Below are 12,687 nucleotides of genomic sequence, written 5' to 3' on the forward strand. Positions count from 1 at the left end.
AGGCTGGCGCTGGTCTGCCTTCCGCCTCCCAGCCGGGCGATCCACCCAGCCCAGTGGATCCAGTCAGTCCTGCTCCAGGGGCCCTGCGCTGAGAGACAAGAAGTGATCTCGCTCAACCACCTTGGCTTGGGAGCAAAACCTTTCACAGGAGCTTTTTCCCAGGTAAAACTGCCGCTCGGGCTCGCATCCCCTTAAAGTTACCGTAAGTTGTTTCAGGAGCTGCCCCGAGAATGATTTCCAAGGAGACCGTCTAGCTTAGCCCGTAGTCACGGGCGGGCTACAGAAATCCGGGACAGAAAGGACGGCAGAAAGAGCACCCCGGTTCAAAAGAATTCGTCGCGTCTCCCGAATCCCGGGTTTGACACCTTCTCCTTGCACTATGAAGCCGGGCGCCTGCTCTAGGCTTAGCGATGGGGGTTCGGGAGCTGCGCGGGGCTCGCGAAGAGTTTGGGCAGAGGGGTTCTCTCTCCGCCCTTTCAGAAGTCTCCGGTTTCTGGCACCGGAAACCCACAAGAGACCACAAGTGGGGATTGGAGGGGCATGATGCCTCTCGCTACGGGCCGCGGTAGAATCGCTACTTCCTAGAGGCAGGAGGCAAGAGGAGAGTTTTTCAGGGCACTTCTGCTGCGCAGGCATCTCAGGTGGTAAAGCCGGTCCTTCCCATCAGGTGTGTCCTGCAGGAGGTCCAAGGAAAGTAAGGACGTGGGTCCTTCAAGCTCCGACCTTGGAAGGCACCTGTTGACTGGACTGGCCAGAGAAGAAGAGGGAAATGATGCTTAAAAGTGGTATCCCCGATCTAGAAATACTGTTTGAGTGAAAATCTGCTGTCACTCAATCCCTGGCTTGTAAATACGATAGTCCTATTTTGCCACGATCTTTCCGGGTGCCTGCCACGTGGGGAGCCGTGTTAGTCTGTTGCATCAAAAACAGACTTCGTTGATAAATCCGACAAAATAAGATCTAGCCCATGAAAGCTTCAGCAAAAGTCAACGAGTTTGTCTTGATGCTGCCTGAAGGCTCTGTTACCCTTCAAAAGAGGGTGGTGTTTTTTTTTTAACGCACTTTAGAGTTGCAGTCAGTTGTTTCTTGGCTGTTTCAGATCCCCGAGACTTCTAAATAGGCATATTTTGGATTGAGGCACACTTTCATTCATTGATTTGCAAATAAGTCCCTTTTTTTCTTCCCCAAAGAAATGGCGCTCAGATAAATGTTTAAATGGAATGGTTTCAAAAGTCAATTAAGTTGCTGGGTTTTTTTCTCCTGGTTGACTGGCATGATTTAAAGTGGCAAAGAGATCCTAAAAGCCCAAGAAATACATCGAAACAGTGGATTCAATGGTAAAGGAGCATTTAGGTGTATATCAGAACATGTAAAATCCCTTTTATGACCATCTACTAACATATAGAATCCCTTTAATGTAACCTAGCTCTTATCAGTAAAGGAATAATATTTCCACAGCTATTTCCCATTGTTTTGTTGACTACTAAATATTTCTGCTAATTTACATTTATCTGAGGATGAAACACAAAACTATTCATTATAACAAAAATGTCCAAGTTCTTACAAAGCCCAATGGGTGCAAGTAATCTTACTTGAGCTGTTAGATAAATTAAAGTATATTCAGCAAATTGAGACAAAACAAATGTAAGTAAAGGGCAAACATTAAAATTCTGATTGGATGGATTTTAACTATTGGTAAGTAATGTTATTAAATGTTATTGATACTAACACATTCAGAAATTTAAACTAACAAAGGTTTATAAATATTGATGACACATATCACATTAAATATCTCAGTACAACTTTTGTCTAATTATTTCCCTGTGTATAAATAATAGGAGTTCCTATTCCTCTTTTCAGAAGTGGCTTCTCCTTCCATCCTTTAAATACAATGATAATGGCAAAAAGTTCTGATTGTGTGCACGGTTATAAATCACTTCTTTGGTTTGTAGCCAATACATATCTATTAGAGTGAATGGCTGAGACTTGGTGGATATTAATATTCACACAGGAATGTCAGATGAATTCTATTAATTTCCAAAAACTCACAACTAGAGCAGTGATTGCACATGGGCCAGCAAAATGTGATTAACAGAATTCACTTGTGTATTTTTAAAAAGTGGGCAGAAAGAGATCTATTTTTGAACTCTAAAAAAGAAATCAACCACAACTTATTATTTTGGCCATTTACCAGAATTTACATAGATATATCAGCAGTTTTATAGTTAGTTTCAAATACAAGCTGCCACAAATCCAACACACAAATTTTAAGTAAAAATATAATTGTATTAAATTAAGTATGTATTTTTAAAAGATCCAAGCATTAGATCTATTCATCAGCCTATAAAAATATAATCACTTTATATTATAACCTTAATGTAGTTGTATATAACCAAGTAGGCCATACAGGAAGCTATCTGAGACAGCCAAACTCCAGAAACTTCTAGGCTAGTCTGAAAAATCTTGGGGAAGGAGGAATTCCTCTCCCTGCTCCACCCTTGACTTTTTCTCTCTCCAGTTCATCATAGCCAGTTTTCCCATCTTCCACATACAAGTGAGTGAAGGAAGTCTTCATTTATTTGTGTGCAGCATTGAAGGATGCCACAAACTGGGGAAAGCCTCTGAGGGGGAACAAAATTAATTTATGCTCAGACCTTGCTAGTGTTCTAGAAGTCTGAGATGTGTAGCTATATGTGTCCCTCAGTTATTTTCTCAACCACAGACCCATCTTCTGGCTTCATGCAAAGAAAACCTTGAGGCAGAACACACACACACACCATACCATCTGTCATGGGGGAGACGGGGCAGCAAAAGTAAGCTTTGTTTCCTTTTACAAACTGGCTCCATAGCTTTGTTAGCATTTGTTAACCGTTAAAGTCTCAAGAAACTGTAGCATATAGCTACAACTGATCACTTTGATTTTAAGCACATTTACTTGGAAGCAAGCTCCAATAAATTTGGTAGGAATTACTTGAGTAAGCACCTTGGGATATCTTTTTTTTTTAAACTGTCAAGTTATAGCTGACTCCATTGGGTTCTCAAGGCAAGAGATGTTCAGAGGTGGTTTGCCATTGCCTGCCTCTGAATAACAGCTGAATAATAACTTGACTCCTATGGTGATCTTCCATGCAAGTACTAAATGGGGCTGATCCCGCTTAGCTGCAGAGATCTGGCAAGATCAGGCTACCTTGGGCCATGCAGATCAAGGCACTATATCCTTTCAAAAAGCTGCCCCTGAAGGTCAAGGGGACCTTCAGAGCAGTATCTGGGGCAATACAACTTTATGCATACAGTAGAAAATTAACATTAGCAAAGCTTCTTCACATGCCATGTGCACAGATTTTGTTGTTTCTTGACTAATATATATTATTATCCATGCATATCGACATACTGTTTCTGTTTGTCTATATGTAGTGAACTACACAACTTATTTTGCACAGCCATGAATGACCCCCATTCCACAGAGCAAACTGCTGTTCAACAAAAGGGGTAAAAATTCTCACTGAGTGTGCTGGGAAAGTAACTTTTTGGATCTTAGCCAATTTGTAATGAGACACAAAACCATTACAATATAAATATTTATCAGAGCAAGTTCAAAATGTACTCCCTACAATTTATACAAGCATGTTAAAAGTCTCTTCAATTTCAAAAAGGCATTTTTATTTTTTCTCATTTTCAGTCATTTATAGTAATTTATAGATTAACCTATTTTCAGGTTGACTGTAGATCCAATCCACTTACTTCAGTCCTTTGATTTTAATAATGCTGAATTTCAATCCTTCTTAACAGGAATTTTCAACTACATTCCTAAATTCACAGACTAATTTTTTTCCATAGCTGTCATTCAAACCAAAGCCAGATTTTTCTAACTAATAAAAATATGCATTTATTTTTCTGAAAATACCTTTTATTAGTACCAATAATTTCTGAAGTAGCAGTCTTAGCCATGTAGAATTAATCATATGAGCTATTCATATTCGAAACTTTCCTGATCTAATTTATTCCCATTATTTATTTCATTGACAGATATTTCTTTATTTCTTTTGCAAAAAGCCACATTAATGCTTTCACCAAAAAAAGAAAAGAATATATTAATTTGTTTGCAATTTTATTTCCACTGGAGCATTTGATTTAGAAATAAGGCTTATGAATTACAAAATAAACTGTTGTCAGAACTCAATAGAATCAGATTCTCCATACTTTGCGGGGAGGGCGGGGTAGAAATAAAATTTATTATTATTATTATTATTATAAAATTCTGCATACTTGTGGTCTGAGAGCCAGTTTGATGTAGTGGTTAAGTGCATGGATTCTTATCTGGGAGAACCGGGTTTGATTCCCCAGTCCTCCACTTGCAGCTGCTGGAATGGCCTTGGATCAGCCATAGCTCTCATAGGATTTGTCCTTGAAAGGGCAACTGCTGCAAGAGCTCTCTCAGCCCCACCTACCTCACAGAGTGTCTGTTGTGTGTGTGGGGGGGGGAGGTAAAGGAAGAAGAAGAAGAAGAAGAAGAAGAAGAAGAAGAAGAAGAAGAAATTGGATTTATATCCCGCCCTCCACTCCGAAGAGTCTCAGAGCAGCTCACAATCTCCTTTACCTTCCTCCCCCACAACAGAAACCCTGTGAGGTGGGTGGGGCTGGAGAGGGCTCTCACAGCAGCTGCCCTTTCAAGGACAACCTCTGCCAGAGTTATGGCTGACCCAAGGCCATGCTAGCAAGTGCAAGTGGAGGAGTGGGGAATCAAACCCGGTTCTCCCAGATAAGAGTCCGCACACTTAACCACTACACCAAACTGGCTCTCCAAAGGAGATTGTGACTACTCTGAGACTCTGAGATTCAGAGTATAGGGCGGGATATAAATCCAATATAAATAAATATAAAATACTTTTAAACAAGCCAGTATGAAAAGATTGTTATCCTGGATTGCAGAATTATGGTATAAATATATGTGGTACAGACATATGCACTGAGATTCTTTAGAAACAAGTTAGTAACAGTGCAATCCTATGCAGAATCAATCCATTGACTGGAATAATTCTGCATAAGATTGCACAGTAAGTGTGCTCCAGACCATGTTCTGTTTCATTGCGGTTTTCATCACAATGCATATGACCAACCAGCTAGGTGGGTTGCAGCGTTGGTCTGAAGCAATACAGCAACGTTTGAGTCCACTGGTACATTGAAGACCAACAGTTTAATTCTTGGTATAAGCTTTTGTGTGCATGCACACTTCATCAGATATGAATGAAGCATGCATGCACACAAAAGCTTATACCAGAATTAAACTTTGTTGGTCTTAAAGGTGCCACTGGACTCAAACTTTGTTTGATTATCAGTTCTCTAAGGCACTGTGATAGTTGATCACCAGATGTTTTAGCTATGTGCCAAGATCGCAGGTCTTGCCACTACAAATGTTTCTAAACTAGATTTTAATTTGTCTTTATGTTGTATAGTTCAAATAAGCTATTGATCTAATTCTGGAAGCCCCCATCTCACCCCCAAGTGGCCAGGTGTGTGAAATGAATGTAAGACTGACAGAACAGGTTATATGATGATTCTATGAATGTATCAACTTTTATTTTTTATATGAAAAGGATAGTAAAATATTTTAGATGCTGAAAAGTGATACAAAAATGCTAAAGAATTGGATCACAATGTAATTACAGCAATAATAAAAACCTCAGACAGCCATCCAAAGCGCAACCCCTCAGAAATAAGAACTGTGGCCTCCCTGTTGTCTGCAGGTTCAGCTCTCACCCATGGACTATAGAAATGTATCTGAGAACTGCAGGGAGCTCCCTGAGCCCTGCTCTGAGTCCAGCTCCCTGCAACCCGCAGGGTCAGGCAACAATTCCTGTTCCTCATCTTTGACTGGGCAGCGGGCTGGGGTGACCCTGGGGAGACCAGCTGCCGCCAATGCAGCTCGAGAGCGCAGCCGAGTACAGACCCTCCGCCATGCTTTCCTGGAGCTGCAGCGAACCTTACCCTCTGTGCCGCCTGACACCAAGCTCTCCAAACTGGATGTGCTGCTCTTGGCCACTACCTACATCGCTCACCTCACCCGCAGCCTGCAGGATGAAGAAGAGCTGCCTGGAGAGAGCCTGAGCACGCTGAGAGGAGATGGCTACCTGCATCCCGTTAAGGTAAGCTGTGAAGAAGGAAGCAAGGTGGGAGCTCTTATAAGGTCACATCAAGTAAGAATAAGAAAGCTTTACAGAGAGTTCTTCATTGGGAAATCCAAGCACAGCTATGCTCAGCTGTGTACCGATCAAGATTACTAAACATGCAGATTTCATATGTCAGCCCTCATCCTATTCCATGGCCAAATGATCTTTTCATTCCTTGCTTATCTGTTTCTGCTCATCAGCCCTTCTTGCTTTCTGAGCAGCCAAGTGCATGCAACCTATGACTGTGTTTTTGGTTACATGGGCAAGGCTGATGTCGAGAGAACACTTGTAAATTCCACTGAAATGCAGTAATAAATATTGTACTGCATTGCATCATCCTTTCTACCAGTGCCCTGTATCTTCATTACTGTAAGAGTCTGAATTAAGGCCATTTACCAGCAGCTGAGTCAAGATGAGACCATGACCAATTTTGCACTAGGCTTGTTCTGGGTGGAGAGCCCTTTTGCTCCCATTGCTTCTCTTGGCTTTCACACAAGCTGCCCTGGAGCTGCAAGTTGGCAGGCCACTTTTCCGCAGCAAGAGAGATCCTCCTAAAGGATACCAGGAACTGAAGTGTAAAAGCTGTCAGAGGCAGCTCTGCATTTCCTTAGAAAGAGCAGATTTGCAGCCTAGAGTTGCTATTAGATCTGTGTTCATAATTGGAGAAGCTGCTCTGGGGCAAACAACTTCAGGTGGGTTTATTAGCTGCTGCTTTTCCTGAAAGAGCTGGATGATACCAGATTATGGTTATCTATGGTCTGATCACATCCAGATTAGACTATGGCAACATGCTCTATGTAAAACTGCTTTCGAAAATGGGAAACTTCAATCAATCCAGAATGCAGCTGTGAGAATGAGCTGTGGTTTATTGGGAGTGTATCTCCTCTGTTCTAGAAGAACTTCACTGGCTCCCAATTCATTTCTAGTTACAATTCAAAGTGTTGGCTCTTACCTAAGCAGTAGGGGACCAGGGAATCTGAAAGAATGCCTGACAAAGGAGGAACATCCCTTACATTGCCATGAACCTTCTGCACAGGAGCAAATCAAACCAAGCTCCAATGTAGCTGGGAGTGCTGCAGCAGTTGCTTGGCTCACTCATGGTAGGATTCAGTTTGCCTGCCTTCTGCTTTTCCAGCACTGTGGCCACCTGAGTCTTAGCTGAGCATCTCTTGAAGGGAAGTGCTGCAGAGGCTAGTCAGCTAGATGGAAAGAGATCTTGAGGTCAGATTCAAGATTTTGGTAATGACCTTCAAGTTCTTGAGTGGTCTGGGACTGATGTATCTACGAGACCGCCTCCTCCACTATGTCCCTGGAAGGGTTTTACGCTCCACTGGTTGAAATCTGCTGGTGATCCTCAGCCCTAAAGAGGTCTGGCTGTCCTCAACAAGGGCCAGGACTTTTTCAGTCAAGACATTAGGGCCCTGTGGGATCTTTTACAGTTCTGCAGGGCTTGTAAGGCAGAGATGTTCCTCCAAGCCCTTGCATAAGGACAGCAGCGGTTGCCATGCTGGCACCTTCTTTTCCCCACCCTTGCTTGAGGAAATCCCCCCACCCTGATGTAATGACTGGAAACTGAAATTGAACATTAGCACTTTAAATTAGATGCCATCGGGGTTTATCATTTCTTTTTAATCTATGATTTTATTGATATCAATATATCAATATATCTATCTATATCTATCTATCTATCTATCTATCTATCTATCTATCTATCTATCTATCTATCTATCTATCTATCTATCTATCTATCTATCTATCTATCTATCTATCTTTATGTTGTATATCACCCAGAGTCTGGCGCTGGCTGGAATGGGGCGATTCATTGAGTTAAATAAATAAATAAATCAAAATCTGCTTCTGAGAATTTTAACCTTGCAGTCTGCCATGGCTGCCTGGTTCCCTATGAACCCAGCTGGTTGCTGTGATCATCAGTGGAGAACCTGTCTTGTGAGCCCCTGCAAGCAGGTAACTTCCAAAGATGAGGGCTTTACTCTTGAAGTGTGTCACACTCCTGTTGTAAACCCCTCCCTGCACCTGTTTGTCTGCTGCCTGTTCTCCTGAGTTTCAGATACCAGGTGATGATTGTTTTATTTTTCCTGTTATTTAGTGAGAGTTGGGTTTTTATGGCATGATATTTTGATTTGCCCTGACGTCAATGGCCCACGCAAGCCCAGTCTCATTAGAGCTCAGACACTAAGTAGGAGTTGGTTGAATGAATGAATGAATGAATTTATTTATAATGGTCATAGACCAGCAAACAATTAATAAAAGTCCAATTCATAACCAATAAAAGGTGATATAAATATACAATAATTATTATACACTAAAATATGATACAACCTAAAATATACATAAAATACGAATACAGACTTTAAGACGCTGAAGATGTAAAATTAGTGTTAAAACCAAGGATAAACTAAAAACCCTGTCTAGAACTCTTTGTTTATTCGCTTAATAAATAAATTGTTTATTCACTGCCTGTCAGCATTTAAAGCAGTAAAATCATACAAAATTAAAACTGATTGACCATAAAATCATACATAGAAGGCATAACATACTGTTATAAAACTACAAATATAACAAAACATGGCAGTTACTACAGCAAACAGATTGGGAAAGGTGTTTAGCAATTTCCTGACTGAATCATTAGAGTTTTCCTTATTCTTGTGGTAAGCCAGCCAAATTTTGCTAATGTATGTAACCTCAGGGTTCCTATCCCTAAGAAGATTCTTAAGGAGTTGCAATTTTTGGCTGCTGGTAAAAGGTATGGCTGTGGAAAATGGAAGTACTTCTCGATGGTCATTATAAACCTCACAGTCAAATATGACATGGACTAGAGATTCGATACTATCATTGCAGCAGGGACATAATCGTTCTTGGAACGGCATCTTTTTGTATCTCCCCTCCACCACCGCTGAGGGGAGAACGTCCCACCTCATAAGAGTAAATGTTCTCCTATATTCATTGTTTGTTAAGCTACTCCTAAAAAAGTAGGAGTTGGTTATGGGCAGTATTTGGATGTGAGACGATCAAAGAAGTCCAGGTTCAGAACGCAGAGGCAGAGAAATGGCAAACTGCTTGTTTGTCTCTTGTCTTGAAAACCCACCATAAGTTGGCTGCAACTTGGCAGAACTTTCCACTGTCATTTTGGTTTAATGTTGTTAGCTGCTGTTTTACAATCCTTATGTGGATGATCTTAGTATTAGTTTTAATTTTTAATTTTAATTGTACCTTGGGAATTGAGAGGCAGCACAAAAATCTAAATGAATTTTAAAAAGTAAATTATCTGATGAGCAGGCTGGTGAATTATTCTTTTTCATCCCATCTGGCAATGTGTGATGTGTCTCACTCCTCCAATGCGTCTCACTTCTCCATGACTGTTTAGTCATGAATCGCCATGCTGTTTTGATGAGGATCTATATTGTCCCCATGTTTTATTTTCTTAATGTTGTTCGTGGCAGTGTTTTTCACTTCAAGTACAAGAACAGTGCCAGGCTATCCCATGTGGTCTGATTAAAAAAACACTATGGAGGTGTTACAAGGCTATTGTTCGTTTAAAGTTTCCCTCTTATTTTTATCGCCAGAAAGAAGACACCAAAAACCATGATCTATACAGGGGGTGAGGGGGAGAAAAATAGTTAGTTGAATATACATACACGTTTTTATCAGTTGAGCCCATCACAATGACATCCAAAATAGCCACATACAAATTCTTATATCTAAATATATGACAATATCCCACCATTTGCATTTTCTTCCAGTTTTACTTCATTCCAGTAAACAATGAAAGGTCTCCAATCCATCTCGTGAGTATGCAGCATTCAGGATCAAGTTCACAGAAATAAGGACTGTGGAATTGCCGTGGGGGAATATGACACTATATTATTGCTTTGTGGAATTATAATTCTTATTCCACTTCCTTCTGATAATGGAAGACTAACCCTTCAGCGATCCTAATAGGCATTACTGTAAAAAGGAAGCAAGCCATCTGGAGATATGTAGAACAAAAAAAATTCTAACTTTGATTATTTGCTGATGGGGTCTGAAGTGGCTGAGACTGAGATGGAAAGAGATCTTGAGGTCAGTTAAAATATTTACTTGTATCCATCGGTGGCCATACAACTGACATGGTGACTAAAAGAACTTCCTCATTCTGAAGCAGTAAACCTTAGAGAATACCAGTGATAGAATGGAGGCAACATCAGGGAAAGCTTCTATGCCAGTTGTTGGTTCTCCATGACAACTGGTTGACCACTGTGTGAAATAAAATGCTGGACTTGGACCACCAGTCTATTCTAGCAGGGCTCTTGTGTTCTTATGAGCAGTTATCACTTGAGATACATGCAGCCTGGTACTCTACATATTTATATATATTGCTTTCTACTAACTGTGTTTAGAATTGCACTTTTAAATCTCTTTCTATGCCTGTTATTTGATTGTTAAACCTATAATTACCAAAGTGTTTATTCAATTTAAAATTAGCCTTCTGCTGCTTCTTGTCGTGCATTAACAATTACATTTGTACAAAAAGTGTGTGCAGGAGCTTCAGTGTTGCTTTAATCATCATGTATAAACAATCCCCCCCTTTCTCAGTTTACTGTTGTCTAAATATTCTGGCTTCAGTGATATTCTCATTGTATAGGTCAGCAGTTTGTGGATGATCCTGCTTTGTTTCAAATTAGATTTTGATTTTTCCCTTTATCTTACTTCTGACTGGTTATTCTTTTACCTGATCACAAACTGTTTTGCAGAGATGTGTGGAATATGAACTTGTAAATCATAAGAATAGTTATAAATTACATATTATAAGTGATAGCATAAGATATCAATAGGGATTTAAAAAGACCCAGCACAATAGTAGAAAAAGGTTATATTAAAACTGACCCTCTATTATCCACTGTCTAGCCCTGGTAAGATTTCTCCTTCTCCTACCACATTTTGTGTATGTGATCTCTGAATTGTTGCATTAATTTAGATCATGATGCATAAGCAACACTAACCTATTGTGCATACCTTGTTTATTTTTTCTATAGAAATGGCCAATGCGATCAAGGTTGTACATTGGAGCCACAGGACAGTTTTTGAATCATCCCATGCAAACAGATAATGCCAACCAAGGAGAAACATCAGCAAATTCACAAATCTAACCTCCATTTCTCTTTTGAATACTGTTGTATTTATTATGTCAGATATATTTAAATTAAAGTGCATCTTCCCACCAACTGCAATTTTTTTCAAAGATAGATAGGACTGACAACATCTGAAGTAAGAGGTCATACTGAAATATAGGGATGGTTAACACATGTGCTTTATTTATGAACAAAGATGATTTCCTTATATGAGCAGCATAACATGCAAACTATAAAGATAACAACTTCCACAGTCAGTGAGACGGCCAAATATAATTTTTATCTTGGAAATATTGACTCACTGGAGATCCATGAGCTTTCAAGTAATGTTATGCTATGTGTGCAAATAATTCAATTCTATTTGTGAGGAAGTGAATATCATATGAACTGGAACCTTTACAAATCAACATAATGTACAGTGTACATCCATTTAAATCAATGAGGAGTTTTGCCATGAATTTCTGTGAAATGTGGACTTCATCCCATGATGGTTATCTCAGTTCTGAACACACACATCACGAACCACAGATGCACATTTTAGCTTTGTTTGAAGAACAGAAGAGCCCTGCTGGATCACAACATCTATCTCCTGTTTCCAACAGTGGCTACCCAGATGCCTCCCAAAGAACATCAATAGGGTGTTAACTTTCCCCAGTATCTTGTCTTCAAAGAGACGTCATAACTCAGTGGTAGAGCATCTGCTTGGCATGCAGAAGATCCGATGTTAAATCCCCATTATCTCCAGTAACGATCAGGGTTAGGGGTTAGTAAGTGATGTGAAAGACCTCTGCCTGATATCCTGGAGACCGACTGCCTGAGTAGACAATATTGACCTTCAAATTCTTTTTGTCTTTGTGTGTGTGTGCATGCATGTATGAGTGTGTGTGTGTGTGCACCTGGAAGTCATGGCAACCTGTGGTGACTGCCTCCTACTGGGGGCCTGGAGAATATTCAGGGAGGTGGCTGAATAAAACCTTTTCCCACCTCCCAACTCCTGGTATTCCAAGGAAGTCTCACATCCAAGTACTGGCCAGAATTGACCCTGCTTAGCTTCTGAGATCTGACAAGACTGGGCTTAGCTATCCCAGTCAAGGCCAGACAATACTGACTGATGGACTGATGATCTGATCCAGTTTAAGACAGCTTCATGTGTTCATGTGAGATAACTGCCAGTGAACATGGAGGTTTTGCTTTGCTATTGTGCCTAATTAATAAACTTGCTTTCCATGAATGCTCAGGATGCACCAGTTTCTAAAAATGTCAGCAGGATTTGGCTGGTCATAATGAAGAGTAGATCAAAGAAATAGCACAACTCTGGATCTGTACATATGTGGACCTTGCATATCTGACTTTATAACACAGTTTAAATGTGTAGTATTAGCATCAGTGCA

The 12,687-nt window shown here is 40.3% G+C and overlaps 1 protein-coding gene across 1 annotated transcript; it reads left to right on the top strand.

Annotated features, from left to right (window-relative positions):
* Positions 1-11,385, top strand: TCF24 (transcription factor 24). Its single transcript, XM_060242961.1, has 3 exons — positions 1-162; positions 5,745-6,143; positions 11,201-11,385. The coding sequence occupies exons 2-3, from the start codon at positions 5,760-5,762 to the stop codon at positions 11,312-11,314; spliced, it is 498 nt and encodes a 165-aa protein (XP_060098944.1). The 5' UTR covers positions 1-162; positions 5,745-5,759; the 3' UTR covers positions 11,315-11,385.
* Positions 11,386-12,687: the final 1,302 nt, after the last annotated feature.

The sequence above is a fragment of the Heteronotia binoei genome, chromosome 7 (genome assembly GCF_032191835.1).
Source record: "Heteronotia binoei isolate CCM8104 ecotype False Entrance Well chromosome 7, APGP_CSIRO_Hbin_v1, whole genome shotgun sequence".
NCBI lineage: Eukaryota > Metazoa > Chordata > Lepidosauria > Squamata > Gekkonidae > Heteronotia > Heteronotia binoei.

Coding starts and splice junctions, on each gene's coding strand:
- TCF24 (XM_060242961.1), top strand. CDS start 5,760: ATGGACTATAGAAATGTATCTGAGAACTGCAGGGAGCTCCCTGAGCCC. Junction 6,144..11,200: donor GCTACCTGCATCCCGTTAAG/GTAAGCTGTGAA, acceptor TTTTTTCTATAG/AAATGGCCAATGCGATCAAG.